Source organism: Oenanthe melanoleuca, chromosome 20 (genome assembly GCF_029582105.1).
Source record: "Oenanthe melanoleuca isolate GR-GAL-2019-014 chromosome 20, OMel1.0, whole genome shotgun sequence".
Lineage (NCBI taxonomy): Eukaryota > Metazoa > Chordata > Aves > Passeriformes > Muscicapidae > Oenanthe > Oenanthe melanoleuca.
In genome coordinates this window covers 4762019-4784577 of record NC_079353.1, presented here as the reverse complement: position 1 = coordinate 4784577, position 22559 = coordinate 4762019, and the positions used below count along the sequence as shown (strand labels likewise).

At 47.6% G+C, this 22559-nt stretch overlaps 1 protein-coding gene across 2 annotated transcripts in view; it reads left to right on the top strand.

Annotated features, from left to right (window-relative positions):
* Positions 1–17043: 17043 nt before the first annotated feature.
* The window catches only part of LAMA5 (laminin subunit alpha 5), an 85339-nt gene continuing 79823 nt past the window's right edge, over positions 17044–22559 (top strand). For both annotated transcript variants that reach the window (XM_056507842.1, XM_056507841.1), the window contains exon 1: positions 17044–17438. In XM_056507842.1, coding sequence (XP_056363817.1) covers positions 17136–17438 — 303 coding nt within the window. In that variant the 5' untranslated portion in view covers positions 17044–17135. The remainder of the gene's footprint in view (positions 17439–22559) is intronic.

The following is a 22559-nucleotide window of genomic DNA, read 5'->3' as shown; positions in this document are numbered from 1 at the left end:
CCTCATCCTGGTATGGCTGTGTCTTAGCTGATGCTGCACAGCTCCTTCAAGCAAATCCACTCAAGGAGGAGCAGGTGTGGAGGTAAATATGATACAGCAGCCTGTGCATTTATTGCCCAATTATGAGTCCTGAGCATGTAGAGGTGTGGTGTTCATTAGCACACAGAACATCATTTCTAACGGGTTTATATTGAGGTAAATATTCAGCATGGGCTAGGGTAGCCACTGGGATTGGGACAAGTGGGAGATTTATATTAGATGCTTTCTGGAAGTGACATTAGGACAGTCTATTTTGCCTTGTTTGATTTCTGTCTGCAAATATTTTTGTGTCTATGCCTGCACACAGTGAGTTTCTTTTGTAATTAATCTTCACATTTGCTAATTGATGCAAGCTAAGCCCTGCTGCATTTGGCATCTGGTTTCCTGTGAGCACCTTCACTTCTGGATATTACTTTGATAATCCAAACAAAACCAACTTGACAGCTCTGACTGATTGTCCCCATTCATAAAACTGCATCTTAATACCTAATCCTCCCCACCACTGCCAGGCAGGCAGTTCCATTGTTAAAAAGATTAAACTGTTATCCCATTCAAACACCAATCTCTAATTTTTAAATGTTAGGCTGGAGTCTTCCAATGATGGAAAATGCCAGGATGCATGGGATACTCTATTCCTTAGAGTTTCATGGCTAATATGTTAAAAGCTCATGAAATACAAGCCACTGCCTCACTCATTACTTCTGTAGGTAAATTAGTGTCCCCTCCCCCAGTCCAGGCTCAGCTGCTTTGTAACTCAGAAATGAAAGTGAAGCATCTTTTGTTTTGCTTTTAAAATGTTTTTGTGGTGGTTTTAGTTTTTGTTTTCTTTTTAAATTCTGCTTGAGTCACAGGCTAAAATTATAGTTGATTTTGGACTATTTACAGCACAAGGATTTTAATAGCAGGCTCTCACTGAAAACCCAAAGAACAGTCCCCAGACTTGGACAAGTTAAACTCTTCACTACTGGGCCTTGTGCTAATACCAACTTTTTCCCATGGATTGGTATCAGACATGATCTAAGTGAGGTGCAGTTTGAGTCAGATTCCCGCTCTCTCAGAGCTTGGCTGGCTCAGGCACCTCCCTAAAATCTCATTTTTACTCATTGGGTCTTGGAGCACTTTGGGTTATATCAAATCTGCTCTGAAAGCTATGATAACACCCCAACATAAGCTTTAAATTAACCCTCTTTGGCTTAGGGGAATCTAATGTAGAACAGATTTAAGTAGCTTGAGCTGCAATCAGAGAGCCCCATGAGTGTTTGGCCAGAGAAACACTTGCTAAAGAATGACTCATTTAATCTCTGTCATCATGGAAGATGGTGCATGGTAAACCCCACAAGAGGTTTGGAACAGTGAAGCTTTGTCCAGGCAGTGGGGCACTGCTGTGAGCCCTGACAGGAGCACAGGGTGGGTGCAGATGACTGTTCTTGTGTGTGAGCAAAGGCAGGAGCAGCCTGAGCTGGGGGGTAGATCATGGGGCCATGGGGTGGTTCATGGGGTGGGATGTGGGGTCCTGGTCTGGTACATGGGGCCATGGGGTGGATCATGGGGTGGTACACGGGGTTCTGGGGTGGAATATGAGGTCATGGGTGGTGCATGGAGTGGTACATGGGGCCCTGGGGTGGTACATGGGGTGGTTCATGGGGCCATGGGGTGGTTCATGGGTTCTGGGGTGGTACATGGGGTCCTGGGGTGGTTCACAGAGTGATACATGGGGCCCTGGGGTGGTTCATGGGGTAATCATTCATTCCTGTCAGTTGCTGGAACTGCTGAGCTATTGCATGCAGGACCTGGGAAGTCAGCATGGTCTAGGGAGAGCGATTAAACAAAGATAGGGGGCCTAAGGAAATGCCCTGCTTAGCTGAGATTTATGAGCCACGGTCGGATATGTCACTTGAAACTGCCAGAACAGAGGGGGGTGGGCACTGCTCCTTCTGGATGTGGTGGAGAGCTGCAGGCTGGCCTTTCCCATCCGTTTGTGTCCCTGCTACAGCTGCCTGAGTGATGCCTGCAGCTTCAGGTGCTGGGCTGTTCCTTGGTGGTTCTTGCTTTGGCTTTTTTCCATTGGTAAAAAGAATTCTGTAGTCTTGCTTATTTCACATCTTCAATTAAAAACAAAGATACTGGGTTTTTTATGTGGAGTTAGCTTTTTCTGTAAATTTTTTACTGAGCTGAGGTGAGGAGCTGAGGCTGCATAGTGGGGCTGTGCAGTCCCTGGGTTTGATCCATAGCTGCCTGGGGAGTCTCTTGCTGACAGAATGCCTCTTCTCTACAGGAGGAAAGGACTCTGAAGTGAAATCTCAGGTTTTCACAAGGCAGCATCTCTCTGCTTTGCCTGAAGTACAAATGGCACTGGAGTTAATAGCTTGTGCTTCTGTGATTTCTGCTCCCACCTGTTCTGGAAGTGAAGGGTAATCACTAGCTCCTTTTCAGAGCTAAAAAGAGCCAGTAGCCAAACTGGGAGGATAAATAAAGCAGATATGCACAGATTATAGTGCTCTGAATAACCAGGAGTAACCTGTGGAATGAGGATCTGTACTCTCTCTCCTATTTCTCCCCAGTAAAAGTGCAAGAAGTGCCAGGTCACCAGTGGCCTTGTTGTGCCAGGAGGTGACTGGGCAAACAACCAGCCATGAAGTATGGAAATCCCTGGAATGCTGACTTGTCTTCATCTCAAGGTGGAGGTACATTTTGTCTTGAAAATATTTTATTAGTGGGGAGAAAAAGCCAGAGCTGCAGGGGCTAGAAATGGCAGGCAGGCAGGGAGATGATTTCAGAGGAGAAAAATGCTCCTGCACCTCTGTGCTCCTCCCAGGCAAAGAAGCTGCCAGCCTTCATGTGGCATGTCATTCATCAAGCTGTCACCCCGGGCTGCGTGGCTGAGCGGGGGCACACCTGTAACCTTTGCCTCCGGAGCTGAGTGAGGCTGTCCCCAGGGCTGCTCCTGCCTGCAGATGCAGCAGTGGGCTTGGGGGAGGTGGGGAGGGGCTGGGGGTGTTCACACCTGCAGGGCTGGGAGTGGGCAGTGTGTGCAGGGTGTGCTGTAGCCTAGGGATGCTTCTCCCCTTTCAGGGAGCAGCAGCACAGCTCCTCCCTGCCCTGGGAGTGCTGACACTGCACCCCAAACCCACCCACCAGCCGTTCTGGGAGGGATCTCTGGTGTTGGATGGATTTGTTCATGCTGGGGCTGGTTAAGAGCTGTTTCAGAGGATTTCTGGTCGCCTTTGTGGGATGCAGAGCACCTCCCAGACCTGCAAGCAGGCATCTCCATCCTAAATGCTGGGACTCAGGATCTGTTCTGAAGTAACTCCTCCCCTCCCCATCAACTCAAGACGTTCAGATTTTCTATTTAATGCTGGTTTCCAGATGTTCCAGCAGCTTGGTCTCGTGGTTTATCTTAGAGCAAAGCACTGAAGAAGAGCCTCGTGCCCATTCCTGGCTGTGCACAGGCAGGAGAGCTGCAATCCCACCCTGCTGGAGTGACTGCAGGTGGGCTTTGTGCCTGTGAGGGTATGAGCTGCGAGGTGCCCACAGAAACTATAGCTAGGCAGGAGATAAAAAACACACCTGGCAGGAGAAGTGAGTGGGTGCCAGCTTCCTTTGAAGTAACGTTTAGTATCTGTATAGAGGGAGTGGTCTTTAAATTAGGGTAAAGTACTTACTTAAAGGACTTACTATCACGCCAGTAAGTCCCACTCTTCATGGTTATTGTATAATTTATATAGCACTTCAAAGGCATCAGGGCTGTCTGCAAGAAAATACTAGGGGGAAATCCACTCCTCAGAAAGTCTGAACTATGACCTTACAAGCATTAAATCCCTTTTTGCTGGAACCTGGAACCCCCTTCTCTCCCAAAAAGTCTCCTGAGGTCCCTTTTCCTTCCCTTCATTAGTTGCTTTATTCTCATTACATGTAAATTTATAAATTAAAGCAGACACTGTTCTCCCTGATATTTAAGAGGATGCTGCTGTGCATCAGGGAATCAATTTAATTTCTTAGCCACTGAATACTTACAGATATTTTATTTTTTAGAAAATTCTTGCTCCTTTTTTTGTTGGTGTTTTGTTTTGCTTGTTGGTGTTTGTTTTCTTTTAATTTTTTTTCTTCTTCTAACCTCTCAGCTTCGCGGGAAGTGGAATCTGGGTGGCTCAAGCATTTCTGGTATCAGGGCTGTAGTGTTTGCTGAAGATCAAAGGAACCTTTTCAAACATCATTGTTACCATTAAGAGGTGGCAGCCGCATTTTAAGTAACCAGCCTTTTCATCCGAGGCACGGGTGATTGAGACACACCAAATCCAGCTGAGGGGGCTGCATTTCAGCTCCTTTCTGGTCAGTTTGGGCAGCCCAGTTCTCTGGTAGCCGAGCTCTGGCAGCAGCCAGCCCCCAAGGGATGATCTGACCTTTAGTATGAATTTAGATCTGCATTGTGACTTCTCTAAATTATGACTGCCAGAGGTCCTGGGGTCACAGCTCTCCATCTCAGAGCACTTCCAGCTCCCAGCACACTCCCAGTGTGGGACAAGGATGCAATTTTAAAAGGGGATGCTGATTTAAAAGAGAAGAAAAGAAGAAAAGCTGTGAACAAGATGTAAGAATGACAATCTGCTGGGGCATGTCCTTGTTTTGATTGCTGCATATTACAGATGCTTCTGACAAAATATAAATGGCACCACCTAAATTTCTGGGGTAGGACAACAAATTAGCTCTGAACATGTCCCAGATTGTGTTTCTGCCACCTTATAAATGGTTAAAGTAGAAGAGCTGCTCTCTTTGCTTAGATAAACAGGGTCCCTCTGTGAATAGCTTGCAACCCCCAGTCATAATCCCTCTCTGATCTCTGGTTATAAAAATGATAGATGGAATGTAAACTCCATAAAGATTAGTAATCACCAAAAGAGTAGAAAAAATATTGGGGAGAGTTGTAAGGTTTTTCTGCATTCCTGAGGAATTCTGCAGGGATTCCTTTTCCTTGGTGGGGCTTGTGCTATTCCCCAGCTCATCTCCTTTCAAACTTGCTGTCTGGAGATGTTCATGGAGGATTTTCAAGTATTTCTGAAGAAGTCTGGCATGGATTCACTGCAACCTCGTGTAAATGACTGCTGGATGTCCATGGTTGTGCAGCAGGGCAACAGGATGTGTGTCCTTGTCAAAGAATTTGGGGCTTTGCTGCTGGCTCAGGTCGTGTGGTGTTCTCAGGGAAGTTCTGACTCCAAAGCATCACTGCTCTCTGGCAGAACAGCAACTCTCTGTCATGCTGTACACTTCAGAGTGTTCATGTGGAATTCTTTTTCCCCAGTCTTTTGCACAACAGGCAGATCTTCCAAACACAGCTATTGATCTTGTGTCTTGTGCTGCACTTCTGATTTTCAGAAGTTCATAGTTTACCTTAAAATGTAACCATTTTACAGTGTACAGATGCAGATTGCAAGTCACATCTCTTTCAAAAAATCCCCAAACTCAGTCCTTTAGTACACTTTGTGAAATACTCTGGGGTTAAAAAGTGTGGAGGTGGATCTTCCCAAAAATTGAATATTTGGGAACTGGGTTATGACAGCTGCAGCCTTTGAAAAATTCAACCCACTGCATATGCAGAATATTTGCTGGATTTGAAATAAGTTTCTGCTAGTTGGTGACAGTAAGGCAGTTTGGGGAAGGGGAAAATGCACTCAACAGGAGATGGTTCCATCCTTTGGGATGGGTTCTTGGGGTGGAGGTCCCAAGTCCAGCTGGTGCAGGTGGGACAGGGAATATCCACAGGGAACAAACCTATGAGACTCTTGTGGTGTGGCTGAACCACCAGGGGAGAGCCATGCCTGGGCTGTGAGCTGAGGGATTTGGGGGAAATGAGGAGGCTGTTTCACCTACACTTTTGCAGGGTTTTCCCATGTACCTCCCACCTCTGCAGGGCCCTTGGACTGTGTTCAGAGCAGCTGTGTCAGGTTGAACAGCTCCAGGGACAAAGTCAGGCTTTCATTTAGCAGGAAGGTGTTTGAGGTATGTTGCCAAGATGGTGTTTTATTGCAAATTATCAATGTAAACTGCATCAGAGACCACCCAGAATCTTCCCTGAGAACATGGCTGTTCTTTGAAGCTCCTGTGAGTTTCTGTTGCCATCTTGTCCCTGCAGTGGGTACAAGCTGCCTTGGTTCCTCTGCTGATGCCATGGGCTGTTGGTGAGTCTTTTTCCTGTTATCATAGGAGAGTGTTTTACTTCAATATGTTTGCAGTCTGATTCTATCTGCTTTTCCAGCTGGGAAACTGGGGTGCAGGCAAGCAATCCTTCCAAGACCATGTAGGAAACTCAGGGAAATCAAGGACTTAATCCAGACTCCAGATAAGCACTTAAAATATTTTGGTTCTTTTCTTTTGCTGCTGATTACTGCAGCTCATTTATCTTCCCTGACAAACTCAGCCATCCCTATTGAAAATGTGGATTTGGCTGGAGACTACTCCAGCAAAACATTTGGGATTTTGTCCTGACAAGATCTGGAAGGCTGGCTGAAACAGCACAGCTCATGCATGCTCTAAGAATTAAAAACTCTGCTTTAAGTGCATTGACCTGTCTCTCTCTCCTGCAAAACGGATGGATCACTTTCAGTTCTGGCCTAATGACATTCCACTTGGCTATACACCATTGCTCCTAATATTAGGAACTCCTGTCTTAAATCAGCAAGAGCTGGACATCCCTTTCAGCAGCTTGCAGTGCTTACCTGTGTGAACAGCCTGGCACAGAAATAGTTGTGCTTCCAGATGCCTGACTTGTGCAGTCTCACAGGGAGGGCTATTCCTTAAATGGGTTAGGAGAGCTTAAAAAAACAAACTGTAAAAGAATTGTTTACACCCCTTTTTATAGCTGGGTCAGTTCACAACCTGGTTCCACAAATGGTTCTGTTGGCACAACCAGAGAAGAAAGGCAAAAACTGATTGTGTCAGTGCTGCTGCCAAAGACAACATGTTGTGAAGCCACGGCCTCGGTCCCTCCTGTGTGGGGAGCAGGTCCCCTGCACTCCCTGCAGCCCCAAACAGCATCAACAAACAGCAGAAGGGACTCTGACACTTCCCCTCCCAAAGCCAGCGAGGGCCTGTAATAATAAGGATTTGATAAACACCCCAAAGCACTTACTCTGCTTTCTCAGGGAGCTGCAGGCCAGGGAACAGCAGAGCAGAAGCAGAATGGAGTGTAATTAACTTTAAACCGCTGTGAAACTCCTGCTGCTGTGTGTGGCAGGCTCACAGTGGAACACTGTGGGTTTAGTGCGAGTTCTAACCTTGGTGTCAAGTCGAGGCTTGTCCAGAGAAAGTGTGTGTGCCTTTACTAGCGTGCAAATCACAGATCCTCCTTATTACACTCTCTCTGCATCCCTCCCTCCAGAGCTGTTTAGCAGAAGCAGGCAAGAACTAATTAAATGCCTTTATTCATACCTCAGCCTTGAAGTGCAGAGCCCAGGGCAGGAATGGCAATGGGCACACGCCCATACCCTCTGTGCTTCCACAGTGAGCATGGCATGACCTCCACCTCATTGGGCAAGGAATAACCCCCTGCCATGAAGATGAGGATGTCAGGCACTCTATGCAGAAATCACAGAAGGAGTTTCCAAATAGTTTTCATCTTGGGAGTCCTTATAAATTCAGAGCTATGGATCAATCTGAGTGGATACCTCTCAGCAGTTATTCCACATCTGAGGTTCTTTAATTATGTGGCTCCTTTAAATAAGATTCTAGAAGCCCAAGCCAGATGAAATAGTAGTACACAATCAAGTTAATTACTTTAATTACTATAAAATTATCAGACAGTGTATTTGTAATTTTAATCTCCTAATCCGCAAAGTACTTTTTTCCCTTTAGTGCTCCTAAAGAAAGTAAAATAGCTTTTGGTTTCCTTGCCAGCTTTTCAAGGATCTTTGAAAACTGAGAAGAAACCTCCCACAAATAGCCTGGCTGTGATTATGAGGTTTCTTTTTTCGTTATTTAAAATATCATCCTTTATGTGAATGTAAAGCATTTAAAAGCAGTAATAGGATCTATCCCAGCAAACCAGGCATTTGAGTTTGAGATTTCTTGGGTTACTTGGACTGTACAAAGGTAATGCCCAACACAAACCTTCCCTAAAGTGCTGAGGAAATTGGAGCTTATGGCAAGGGAAAACCAGTAGCCAAAGAACGAGCCCAGGGCTACTCTCTGTTCAGTTTCCAGCTGCCTGATTTGAAGTGTTATGGCTGGAAAACTGCACTCACCGTTTTGCACTGAAGGACCCCAAAGTGCTTCCCCCTGGTATGAAAAAGGGTTCCTGACCTCCAGGGCTGCAGCCATCCTGCACTTCACTCTGGGATGATCCAAGATTCTCCAGCATAGCAAGGCTGTTTGTGGGGAAACATCTCACCACAACCTCCTGAACTCCCAGCCTGGAGAGCCCCTCAGGCTGAGACAAGAGCTGGTCAGGACTTTTCCACTCACCAGCCCTTGGAGCTGAGCTTAGGGCTCATTGTGTTTCTGATCTGTGTAAACCCTGACACACCATCAGTTCTTGTGCTGTTTGGTCTCCTGGAAGGTGAAGATGATGGGCAGAATGTGTGGCATTTTCACTGAAAATCTCTTGTATATATAAATCCTGTTAGACCTAGAGGGTCCAAGCAGCGCTTAGCCGTTAAATCCATTTTTTACAAACTTAAAAATGCACCTATAGTGGATGGTTGAGCATCTTACAGCTTTTATTCTTAGCATTACCCCTATGACTGCTACTCCTTTTCATATTGAGTTGATGTAAAGATGGAAAGAAAACTAAGTGATGTGTCCAAGGTCATGCAGGAAAGCAGTAATGAAGGGATTTGAGCCTCAGACATAATTTAAGTTCTTGGCTGTGGCACCATATCTCTCTGTGATGTTTAAAACAGGCTCATAGCTCTTCTGTTGTGGAGAAAGCATCTATTTTCCTATTTGCTACCTATTCCTATTGGAGAGAATTATTTTTAAGCACAAAACAGCTGGCTGTTCCTATTAAACTACTGTAGGAATTATCTGCATGGAAAAAAAAAGCTCAGATGCTTTCCCAAATAGGAAGTAATTTAGATTTCAGATTAATGGCTGTGACAATGGAAATATATAAAATCTTTTCCTGATGTGGAGCCCAAACCATGGGCTGTTCTTATCGATGGTGGACAGGTGTGAAATCTGTCTTGTGCTGCACATGGGGAACAAACACCAAAGAAAGGCACAAATATCCCTGTTATGCAGAGCTCCCAGCCTGTGCTGTGCATTTAGGGTGTGAGTCAGCTGGTGCTGGTGAAGGATGACAACTCTTGCTCTTGCAAGCCTCCTCTCCTTCAGGCACTCTGCCCTGATCCTGCTTGGGGAAATGAATCCTTTTCCCAGAAATAAGAGCAAGAGTGAGAAGTAGGGAGGATCAGGGCCCTCACTGAGTTGCTCTCTCTGGGACCTATAAATCCTCAATCTTGGCTGTGAAAGGAGCTTCACAAAATGAAAATTAGGGCTTGGAGTGGGCAGGGGGGATGGAGGGAGCCAACACAAGGAGCAAGCCCAAGCCTGGGGCAGTGCTGGTACTCGGGGCTGTCAGCTGCAGTTTACAAGGGAACTGGAGCTGCAGTTTGCCCTGCTGTGAGTGCCCCGTGGGTGGGATGGTGCCAGCCTTCCTGGGGACAGCAGGGCTGTAACCCTGGCCTCTCTTCACAGGCACCTGCTCCAACAGAGAATTTCTGTTTTGTGCAAGCTCTAAGCTGTCCATGGTCAGCACCTTTCCTGAGCACCTCAGCTGGCACAGAGCAGATGGGGAGCAGTGTGCCTGAATGCCAGGGAGCCTGGGAGGGACGTGAGGGGAGAGGCTTGGTCACATCTGGGTGCTGAGATCTGTGCATGGAGCGTTTCTTACTTTGCATTGCATGAAGGCCCTCAGCATCCCCCAATTGTTCTGCTCTCTGATAAGGTTAACAGGATAAAGAAAACGTTACCAAATGCATTCTAACAGATGACTGCAATTTGCACTCAGCTGTTAAGCTGCTGCTTTTCTGTTTTAGAAATTGCAGAATGGGAGAGCCCAGCCTGTGTTATCGAGAGGGGTGAGATGAAAGTGAGGAGCTGCAGAGTGAAGCGCCACAAATTTCTCTTGCACTTGGTCAAACTACAAATAATCAGATTAAGCCATAACTGTATAAATGGGGTTTGAGTGTGTTTGCTCTGCTGACTTGGTCATGCATTCAGGACGTTCAGACTGGTGTAACTACAGCCCAGGAGGTATTAGTCACGCTGGGAGGACTTCAGTGAATATAAGAGGGCTTCATCTGGGCAGTTACCAAGGCAACTCTTGCTAATATTTCATTACAATGCTTTTGCCCTCTGAAAGTCCCATGGATTAGGACTGGGAACCTCAGAAAGAAGAGTTGATTGTCAATATTGTGCTTGGATTGAATGTATTGAATGTATCCCAGAGGAGGAAAAAAAAAGGTAAAGCATTTCCCATAGGCAGAGCCCACAATGCACAGCTAAGCTAAACTCTGTCTGTGATCCAGCACTGCCTTGTGCCCTGAGGAGAATCTTGGGTAGCAGCTAATCTCCCTCTTTGCAGCTCTGAAATAAATGGAAAATGCAGGTATGAACTCATCCTCATCCGTTTGGGATGCAGAGCAGCAGAGCTGTGCCAGGCTCCACTCAGAGTGGCTGCAGCACAACCTGCACCAGTAAGCTGGGTGCCCTCAAACTGGGGGACAGACAGGGCTGTGGCTGTCACTGGTGTGTTTGTGGGCTCTGTGCACCTTCCTCTAACTCTGCTCCTTGTCATTGACATAAGAGCTGTTGTTGGTTCCCTTGGGGAGCCACAGCCACTGTGTGTTGGACTGTGCATCCTCTTCCTCTGGGAAAACACATATGAAAGAAAATAAAAGGATATCTGCTAGTGTGGGATATTGCTTGAGATGTTCTTTCTTCTGGGCCAGCTACTGGGGTTTGTTGCTTATGCCTAATTACACTTTTCATTAGCAGTGTATTATTTGTCATTAATGAAAGAAGATTTAATAGGGAAATGGCAATACAACTATCCTTTATGACAGAGATTAGAAGACTACTGGGTTTTTGTCTATCAGTAATTTCCACTGAGGTTTTGAAAAAGTGGATATGATGTGTGGATATGATGTTGGTGGAAGCCAACAAGGGTATGTCATGACCCCATGCCTGAAGAGTATTTATGTGCACATAGCCACAGGGCACAGAGACAGCTCTGGGTGAAGTAATCTGTGGGAGGATGAACTTCCCGGCATTCAAAGAAGTTACAATGACAGAATAGGAAAAATCCTATTCTCTGAGTCAGGCTTGAGTCAGTTTCCCATTTGCAGTGCTGGATGTGTCCCACCTTTCAGACAAGGAGCAAAAGCCTGTTCTGTCTGTGTGTCTCCAGCTTGCCCCCACTGCCCTGTCACACTGGGTAACCCCAGCACTGCACTGCTTTTCACCCCAAGCACATTCCCTCATCCCTCTGCTTCCTCCATGGATTCAACTTGACACAGGGCTCTTGGTCCTCCTGCAGTGCTAAACAAGCACCAAAGCTCACCCCAGGAGTAGCTGCACTTTTCTGGTGGGTGAACTGATCTCTGTTGACATGTCAGCTCGTTAAATCTGCAGGGCCCTTCTGGCTGAAGGCAGGGCTGTGTGGCACATTTAAAGCATGATTTAGTTATTAACCTAAAAGCAGCTGTGTTCCTGTTTGAGCTGTGCAAAGAAAAACACGTAGCTAATGATGACCGAGCCCGAAGCGTGCCTAGGAGACAGCACTTATGTATGTTTTCCATGTGCCCCAGAATAATACAGAGTTTAGGCTTTAAAAGAAAGTATTTGGGTTCTTGCCAGGTAGACAGACAGTATGAATGAAACACCTGTTCTGGCTTTGGGAGGGTTTTGGAACCATTTGATTACAGGGAAGGTACAGGCTGACCTTAAAGTGAATTGAATTCTCTGGTGTAGAGTAACATGTCCTGCTATATTATGAATCTTCTTGATCTCTTTGTGAAAATGTCCACAGCAGACAAAACACAGATGTCTGCTCCTTTTGGTTTTAACTAAAAGGTGCTGCTTGGGCACGGCAAATTGACCAGCTCTGTCTCAAAACAGTCCTTTTCAATTTTGAGTAAATGTTAAAGGAGGAACACTATAAAGGAAACAAAGATAAAACACATTAAAGTAATTCTACAGAGAGAGGTAAAATAACTGTTCATTCCAGATGCGTCCTAATCTGATTCCTGCTAACTGTCCTTGGTACTTGGCTGTTTTAGAGGGTTGCATTTTCACATGGTGTAATTCAATTCCAAAAAACATACAAAGAATTATGTTTTTCCTAGAGTTGCTTCCTACTGAATCACCTTATCAGTCTGGTCTGGTTTGTCCAGTCTTAACTATTTCTATTAATATGGCAAAACCAGCACCAGGAATACTTTCCTAAAAGCAGGCTACATGAGTTTGGTCCTTCTCTCAGGCCTTTGGCTTTATATGTTCATAAGAACCAGTCTGAGAAACCAAGGCAGATCCTGGTCAAATTCCTCATGCCTTCACCAAAACTCTCCAGTCCTTTCCCACTGTAGATTCAAGCTGTGCCCTAGCTCCCCCGATGCAGGAGGGTTTAAAAAGCTGTAATTGAGCTGTCAGTTTGAAGAACAAACAGGGGAAATGTACTTTGGGTCTCTGTTTGGGGGCTGTTTGCAGAACTGTCTGTATGTGCATGTGGGGGTGTGTGTGAGCAGGAGGGGAGCTCCTGTGAACTCAGCAAGCCCCACACAAACCTCACATGGGACCTGCTGATGCCTTTTGTGGGTTTGTTTTACAATCTCCTCAGGTACAGCCTGTGCAGACTGTAAAATTATAAAGCTGCAGATGTGCTTGAAGGATACTGATTGCACTTCTGGCTTGTGTTAGTCCAACTCCAGCTCCTGCAGAATTAGTTCTTAGCTCCTGGGAGCTGCTCCTGACACACTTGTGTCCAGACACAACACACTTATAAATGGTGAGCTTGGCATGAAGTTCTTGGGTCAGCACAGAGCACAGCTCAGGAAACACTTTTCTTCACACAGCCTGCAGCAGGGTAGCAGGAAAGTGATTAAATCTTCCCTAAGATAACATGTTCCTGACCCTACACCATACAAGAACCATATGCTCACTTATTTCTCTTGGCTCAGGCCCTGCTCTCAGTGATGGTTCTGACTGTGGTGGTGCCTTGGTAGGAAATACTGCAAGTGAAGGAAATGGGTCTTTCTCCATTGGCCATATGTTGCTTTTTCTTAAGTGAGGAGAACTCCTTACATTTCTCTGTGTAACAGACAAGGTAAAACCAGAGAATTCATTCACAGGAAGCAGAATGTGTCTTTGTCACTGGTGAATTACTCACTTCTGGCTGTGGGATGATTCCCTGTGCTCCTGTAGGTTTAAAGGGTCTGTATAGACAGGAAAACTTTCACTTGTAACTTGCAGAATCTTTGTTCAGATGTAAGAACTGGGTTCCCTCATTGAGATAAATTGTTTGGAGCCCATACATTGAATTTCTTCTGAGATTTCTTTTAAGCTCCTCCTGTCCCTCCACACCCCCAAACCCCTTCTGTCACTTGCTTGAAGAAAGAGCTTGTGGTTTCTGGTGGCAGCTTTGGGCAAACTCCTCATGGTCCTGCAGTTTTTAGGGAGGCAAAAGTAAAACCTTCAGTGGAATTTGGATGCCTTCAGTGGATGCAGATGGATAACAGCATGGGCTGAGGTCATGTTACTACATGTAGGCTCAGAGAAGATTGGAGTAGGAATGCTACAGGCTGGATTCTTTTTTTTTCCAGTTCTTTTTGCATTCACTGGTAGTGGATTGGATTTAAAATGAAAAGTCTCTTCTGCTTCAACACCTCTTATTTGAGAGCATGTCACTGTGACCAGCTTTGTGAAGCCAAGCCAAGAAGCATCACTGCAAGGCTCAAGAAACCAGTAACATTCAAAGAGGGATCAGAGCAGTACAGGAATGGCAAATGTCCAGGGATGTTGAAATTTATGCTTAGAAAAATGTCATAAATGGAAGGAAGGCTTCACTACTCAAGCTAAGTTCTAGCTGTTATAAATTAGCCAACATATTTTCTGGGAGCAGAGGATTCCTTGCCCACCCATGGGGGTTTTCACTGGAAATGTTTGCTGCTGGTGACTCTCAGATGAGATGTTAGACTAGATAGGACTTGTGTCCAGTTCAATTTAGTAAATATGACTTTCTGTGTGTGGCTGAAAAGAGATGGCATCAGGGATAGGGTTTTAGTTGTTAACCTCAACTTTTTGGTTAACCTCTAAATTGAATGTTTAGCTGTGTTAGAAACCCTTTGTCTTTTTCTTCCTGTGCTGGAAAAAGACCTTCAGAATGCTCTGTCTTTAAATCATTTCCATTGTTTCCTGGAAGACTTCAGATCCCCTCAGTTTCAGGTAGCCTAAGTATGATTTCAGTCTTCAAACTGTCTTTGAAAGAAGCTCTGCTTCGGCTGGAGGCCAGTTCAGGCTGCAGAAGGGTCATTTTTTCTGCTTGGTGCTCCTGAGTCTGTGCCACAAAACCCGCGTGCTAACTGTGATTTCACTTTCCTTAATTGCATTTTGGAAGGGAGATTAATTATATTACCACTAGAGGGATTACAGATATTAGACCCAAGTGTTTTGCCCTGAAACTCTTGTGGGGGTGGGAGAAAGTTATTTTCCTAATCAGTGCCCTGCTTTCCTTGTTAACTCTTTTTACGTATTTACAGGTGCCGTGGGGTGTAAGTAGCTAATTAAATATGGCATTTGATAAAGTTGAAGGAAGTTTTAATTCCTGTCCTGTGGAGTATTGGTCTCCCCCACATAAACATGTTAGTTAACGATTACTGCAGAGCACAAGTATTTTCAAAGGTGGCTGTTCCCAGAGGAACTTACCCATTTTCAAGCACGATTTAAAGGGCAAAGACTGTCTGTTCTCTTGATAAGAATTTGTTTTTAAAGGTTCTATTTAGCTTTTAAAGGATACATTCATCCGCGGAGAGATAAGATCTTGCATTAAGCGGGGAAACGAGGGGAAAGGTCTCCAAAGAGGCGGGTGAGCAGGAAGGGGTTAACCAAGCGCTTTAGGAAGTCTTTCTAAGTGAATGGGTTTGGCGGCCGTGCTTCAGTGCTTCCTCACCATGTGGAACCGGGCAGCTCTCACCGCCCTGCGTGCACAAGTCCTGATGTCATGACAATGTGATCGCCGGGAGACAGCTGCCACTGGATGCTCCTGGATGCTCCCGATGGCACGGGCACTCCATGGGCACTCCTGCCCTCCTCCTCCTCCTCTTCCTCCTCCTCCACCTCCCAGCGCTGGCACCCACAGCATTCCCCAGCAGCACCTGCCTGCCAGTGCTCCACTGCCTGCAGAGCCCCGTGGAAACTTACAATAAATCGATATATACACTTATTTACAGTGCTGCAGAGGGATCTTTCAAAAGAAAGAAAGTGCTGAAATCAATGTAATTGTAGAGCCTGGTTGGTACATGCCATGAGGAAATTCAGTTCGTGGAGCTCTGTGTTTGAGCCACACGCATCACAATGTTTTTTGGGGTTTGGTTTTGGTTTTTTTATTTTTGTACTTAAGACAGTAGCTTTTCCAAGAGGACTGGTACCTCCTAGGCTGTCCACAGAAAATAAGAAGCAAAGAGGATGATGTGATGCTAAGAGCAAATGCCTGTGAAGACCTGGACACGCTTAAGAGCTTGTTTTGCTTCCTGTGGGCTTCAAATACCGCAGCAATCCAAATGTTTGGAGTCCAGACCTGGTCTCTTAGTATGTCCCAGTTTAAAGATGCAGTCTTGTCCAGTTCAGGCACAACATTTCGTGTGTATTATTTAATTCTAAGATTTTTAAAGAGTCAGTGTTTGCCAGAAAATCGAAGCAGTGGTTTGATGAGTTAATGTATGTGTTGCTCTATATTTATGTTCAGGTTTTCATCTGTAAAATGTCTTCTCCCCGAGCAGCATATAAAGACCTGGCAGTGCTTGTGTCCTTGCAAGTCACACGGAGGGATTGTCCATGGGCATCGAAGGGATGGGAGAAAGTTGTGTTATTGCTGCTTCCTTCCCCCTTAGGTACGAAGGTAAAGTCATTTCCCCGAAGCCATCCTTTCCGAGGAAAGTGGAAGTAAAATTTTCACTGCCCAAATTAAATGAGAACCCACAGCATACCTCAAGGAGAGCGAACTGTGTTTGTTTAAGCTTTCCCCCGTTTTGTTAATTAGTAATAGTTTTTCCTGTATAGATAACCCGATCTATGGGCTAATGCAGTTTAACGTACTGAAACAGCAGCGAGCCGCCGCGGGCAGCGCAGCCCCGCACACACAATGGGCACATTGTTCCCGGGGGATCCCGGCCGCCTTTACTGGGGAGGGGGCGGCATCCCCTCACCCCGCTGCGGCGGGGGTCCCGGGGCGAAAAGGGTTAATCGGGGCCGCAAAGGGTTAATGGGGGTTCCAGGAGCGGTAAAAGGATACTGGGGGTTCCTGGTGGGGTAATGGGTTAATGGGGGTTTCCGGGGCAGTAAAGGGTTTATGGGGGTTCCCGGGGCTGTAAAGGGTTAATGGGGTTCCCGGGGCGGTAAAGGGTTAATGGGGGTTTCTGGGGCCGCAAAGGGTTAATGGGGATTCCTGAGGCGGTAAAAGGATAGTGGGGGTTCCTGGGGCGGTAAAGGGTTAATGGGGGTTCCCGGGGCGGTAAAGGGACAATGGGGTTCCAGGGGCGGTAAAGGGTTAATGGGGGTCCCTGGGGCGGTAAAGGGTTAATGGGGGTTCCCGGGACGGTAAAGGGTTAATGGGGGTTCCTGAGGCGGTAAAGGGATAATGGGGGTTCCCGGGGCGGTAAAGGGACAATGGGGGGGTTCCAGGGGCGGTAAAGGGTTAAAGGGGTTCCCGGGGCGGTAAAGGGTTAACCGGGCCGGCGGGGCCGCGCGGCCCCTCCCCGCAGCCGGGGCTGAAGTAGCGCGGCGGCGGCGGCGCGGGGCAGAGCCGTGAGGGGCCGAGCCCAGCTCCGTGAGGGCAGAGCCGAGCGCAGCCCGTGCCGCAGCGCTGCCCGGCCCGGCCCCGCCGAGCGAAGATGGCGAAGGCGGCGGAGCGGGGCGGTGCGCGGCGGCCGCTGCTCCTGTCGCTGCTGTCCCTGCTGTCCCTGTCCCTGCTGCCCGCCGCCGCCGCCCGGCCGCCCGCCTCCTTCCCCAGCGATGTGAACGGGCACAGCCTCCACCCGCCCTACTTCAACCTGGCCGAGGGCACCCGCATCTCCGCCACCGCCACCTGCGGCGAGGAGGCGGCGGGCGCCGGCAGCCGGCGCGCCGTGGAGGATCTGTACTGCAAGCTGGTGGGGGGCCCGGTGGCCGGGGGGGACCCCAACCAGACCATCCAGGTACGGCCGGGGCTGGGGGGGAGCCCGGCCGGGCTGCGCGGGTCCGAGCCCCGCTGTGTGCGGCCGGGCCCCGCTCCGCGCGTGGTTCCCACGCATCCCGGCCGCCTCGGCAGCGCCGGTCCGGCCGGGCAGGGCTGGGGCTCACCGGGGTGCTCTGCTCCCCGGGCATCCCTACAGCACCGGGGACGCACGTGCTCGGTCTCTTTCCCAGCCTTGCCGAGAGTTGCTCGCTGGGTTCACTTCTTAAAGTTGTGGGTTCTTTGTGTTTATGAAATCCCGGGCAAACCAGCACCTGAATTCCCTTTGGTAGTCAGGGAATCACTGTGATGTGATAGTGATTACCTTGATGTGTCTTGAACTGATAATATTCACCTTGATGTGTTTTAACTCCGCCGTTCCCCGTGTGTTCGGTGGGGCGTTGGGATGAGCGGAGGGAAAGTGACGAGAGTGGGTTTTACAAGCGAACGTCAGGTGACTTATCTCAGGGGTCCCATTTTGAGCTGCCCAGAGGGAGCTTGCAGCCAGGAATGCGGACGGTGAAGCTGCAGTGCCGTGTAACAGCTACGGCTCCCTTCAAGGGAGGGAAGAACAGTTGTAAACGGGCTTGTAAAACACCAGGTTTAGTTGCAGAACTCCAGACCCGGTGTCCCCCCGAGGGCAGCCCAAGCGGGGAAGAGCAGCTCTGAAGTGCTCCTGAAGCCAGCCATGGATCCACCAGCTGCTGCTCAGTGTTTTCTGCATGCTGCTGGTGAGGCTTCTGGTGCCACTCACCTGTTGCACTGGAGCAGTGTTGTCTCTGTTGTACCTAACAACAAGGACAAGCAAAGGAAAATTGTCACTTTCTCGGACCAAGCCTTTCTTGGCCTTTTGATGGGATTGGCTTTGTTACAAGATCATCTCTGAAGCATTTTTCTCATTCTGGCCACATTCTCCTGAGTTAGTGCTGCACTAGGAATTTTCCAGCTATTGTGTTGTTATGACATGGAATTGTCTGTGTAGTATAAATGGTTGAAGATGTCACTGGGTGGCAAAAACCTGACGTGTCCTCCTCTGAGTTTTGCCACCTTTTAAAGCGATGTTTCATTTCACTGTAAAATAGTGTAACTCGAAGAAGCTTTGCCTGAAGTCCCAGTAGTAGGAAACTTACAGGGACTTACAGTGTGGTAACTGCTTCCAGTGAGGCAAAGGAGCAAGGAAAGGTGAAGAAGTAATTGCTACTCTGTGCCCTTGCAAACAAGTATGTGAATGATGTGCCAAGCAAAACTGGGAGGATAAGGCAGCTTGGAAAAGCTGGCAAATGTGGGTGTGCATTTATCACTCCACATGTGTCCATCTGTGCTCTGGCCACCCTGCTAGCTCAGCACGACACGCAGCACTAAGGATGCTGGTGACTGAAATAAATGAAATAAGCCCTTCAGGCTGTAGCAGCTCTGGGGGCAGCTCCAGCATCTCCTGCTGCCAAACACAGCTCCTGAGCTGTGGAATTCTCCACCGACCCCCTCCTGTCCCCTGTGCAGCTCTGGCACAGGGGGGCTTTGATCTGAGCACCACTTCCCAGGCCAGCGGGCTTCCCTCAGTCTGAAAGCTTTAGAAAATTCCTTTTGTAGTGGCTCCTTTCTGTGACCACAGGCAGCACCTAAAAGGGAGGGGAGGAAACAGGAGGCATCAGAGCAGAGGTCAGAGTTCCCAATTCATCCCCTTTAGGGGTCTTGGCACCACCCGGTGACTAAAGCAAGGAGGGAGGTGGGAGGGAAGTGTTCAATTTGAGCAGACTGAAACAACAATAATGAACTCCACATGCACGTCCTCACTGCCTGCGTGTCCCACCAGCCCAGAGTCCCTTCCCTCCTTCATTCACCTGCTCTTTACTGCTCATGTGTGGTGTGGCTGTGGCATAAGGAGTTTTCATCAGGAATACTGGAAAAATAACACTTGGGACCCTCCAAGAGACATCCACATGCTGTGGTGGTGAAAGGACTTTTGCTTGGTTTAAGACCTAGGATAATGCAATGCAATCATCTAATAAATTAATTCAGTCAGTTCTCTGTTTTCTGCTGGTTTAATTTGACATTGTGGAAGACTTCAGAAAAGGGAGTTCACTGACTTTTAAACATGATGGTCTTAAAATGTCAATAATCATTAAGTTTTCTGAAGTAATGCTGCCTTAAAGACACTTGCAGTGGTTTTGGCACAGCTTGTGGGAAGGCTGTAAACCTTTTCAAGGAGTTTCCTTTGCTTTATTCAGGGCTTTTTGGCAGAAGACTGCCTTTCCAACTGTGGGGGTCTTTTCAGTTTGGAAGGATGTGAGGCACAGCAATGCTGAGGTGTGCTGAAAGGGATTTGCCTTGGAGGTTTGCTTCCCTTGTCAAATTCACTCCTCAGTGCGGGTCAGCCCTGCCTGAATGATAATGTCTTGAGGATGAGGCAGAAGAGAGATCAGAGGTTTCTTTTTTTGTTTAAGCATTACTGGAGGTGCTTGTAACTGTGTGTCTTCCAAGACAGACGAGTCTGCAAAGGCACAGCCGTGTGCTCGCGTTCCCCATCCCACCCCTGTGCCTGGGGGCTGTTCCAAAACCAGCAGGGATGGTGCACTGCTCCTGAGGGTGGGGCAGGGCTGGAGATGATTATTTCAGATTAGCAGTCTAACAGTGAGGCAGGTTACTGGCATTAATTAAAGTAATTACAGACCTCAGAATTTAAGAATATACAACAAATTTGACTGATTTCAAGGCAGTGCTGCTTGTGCTTTCCTATGAAGCCTATCTTCACCCCAGCCCTGTGTTCAGAGCATTGCTTTGCACACTGAATTTCATCCCTGAGCCACCCCAGCCTGAGCAGTGTGGGCACTGACCAGAGCTCTGGCCCTCTCCCTCTTCCAGGTGTTGATAACAGATGAAATCTGAAGCTGTTTCACCCCTGAATGTCTCAGAATTAAGTGGCATTCTCTTTTGGTGCACTGAGTGTCAGTGACCATTTGTCCTGGTGCCTCTTTATCCTGTGTCACGTCTCTGATGTGTGGCATGAGGAGTCTGGCCCCATGGCTCTCAGGTGACATTTGGTGCTGTATCTCTCTGTACTTGTCTCTTCTGTGTTTACATCTATGATAGTGTTGGATTTCAGTGGTTTAACTGTGGCTGAAAACACAATTTTGGAAGAAGTTGTTGCTGCCCACAGAAAAGACACATGGTGAGACAGCACCTGCTTAACTGTGTGTGAGCAGCTGATCTGCATGGACAGCCTGAAACTGTACTTTTTACTCCCCATTTCCTGCCCTTTTTACCTCATCCCCAGCAGCCCCATGCTCCCTGTGGCTTTCTGATAAATCAGGTGAGGGGAGTTGGTGTTGGGTCATGGCAGGGCCAGATAAACTGGGACAAAGCCACCTGTGTCCCCTGAGAGAGGTGCCAGCAGGGTGCCCAGCTTGCCTTAATGCTCAGGGGAAACTTCAAAGTTCCCACTGCCCTGGGCAGGATCAGGCCTTGCAGGTCTCTGGAAGCTGCCTCTCATTCAAACCTTCTTATCTCTCTCTCTTTGCAGTTTGCTCTGATAGTGGCAGTTTTATGTTCTGCAAGTCCTTGCATTGCTGAAGTTCTTTCTTTGACCATACCTTTGTAGTGTCCACGCCTCTACTGCTCTGGCAACCTGCAGTCTCTGCTAAGCCTGCAGCTCACAATTGCTTTTTAATTAAAATCCTCTTGCTGATGTCAGAACTTCCCTGTAGAGAGCCTGACACAATGTGCAGGAGCCTGACTTGCTCTGAAATACAAATAGCTGGAAATGATTCTGGTCAGGTTTAGGTCTGGCTCTAATGAAACAACTAATGAGCAGCTGGTGCATCAGAGAGGCTAATCACACTTTGAGCAGCAAACCTGGTTCAGCTGTTGATGTGTTCCCAGCCCAGCAGGCTGCCCAGGGAGGGACAACAGCAGCATTATAAATGTGGAGCAGCTGATCCTAATTTTTACTCCCCTCTTATTCAGCTTGAGTTGACCGTCTCCCATCAATGTGAACTTTGGGTTCAAAATGGTTTTTACATCTGTGGCAAGAATTTGAAGTATGAAAGCACTTTATTTTTTTGTTATTTATCCCTGTTTTGTAACCTTGCCTTACTCCCCCCCTCCCAGTGCTGTGGAGCAGAAATTTCCACACAACCTGTTGCACCGGTTCCCATTAAGGGTTTGAGCTGAAGAGTTGGGTCAGTTTTATCTGGTCTGCTCTCCCTCCTGGCTCAAGCATGTCCGAACCAGCCTCGTGACCTCTCTGTACACTGAGTGCTCCCTGCATGAATGTCAGGGTTACCTGGATGGTTTCAGCTCACCTTTTCTTTGGCCTTGTGCTCGCCCATCTCTATTTTCACATCTCTCAGAGGAATTAATTTTAAAGTGTTCTTGTTCAGGTTCATTTATATTGCATAATTGTCTGCAAGTAACAAAGCATGTGGTATTGGGGAATACTGCTGTGAAATCTTTCCTTCGCACTGAGATTGCTCCAGAGTTTGGAGCATCTGGAAAATCACATGCTCTGCAGTGGCTCTGTCTTACCTCAGCCCTTGTTGGGGCAGGAAGGGGACTTGAGATCTTGTACCTGGTGTAATATTAATGCTGGCTGCTGCTGGGGCAGGCGAGGGCAGCATTCCTGCCTGGGGATAACTGCGCCTTTAAAAGGAGAACTGCCTGTAACACAGCTCCCTTCCAGGCTGTTTGTAGCAGCAATTCAAAGGACACAACAGTGGCTCCACATAACAATTTGCCTGTTTTCAGGGTGCTTTGCAGGTTTCTTTGAGCGTGGGTCAGATTCATTTGTCTGTTAATGAGAGAGAAAGAATTGCCCCTAACAGCTCAGGTCTTTGTCTGATCCTGCTCAGGAGGTGCTGTTAAAGTTGTGGGGTTGTTTTCTCTGGCAGCGTGTCCATGGAGCTGACAAAACCACTCTGGCCACAAAAGCAAAGCAGAGAAGTGATGGCAGTCCTTGGCCAGCTGACAGCTGGGGCTGTCCCTTTCTGGCCTTGCATTGCAGCATCATCAGCAAAAGGACTTGGCTGCAAGACTAAGCTTGAAAATGCAGCTGAAAGAACTATATTGTGCAGTGAATAGGTGGACAAGAAACAGATTGCAGGGAGCT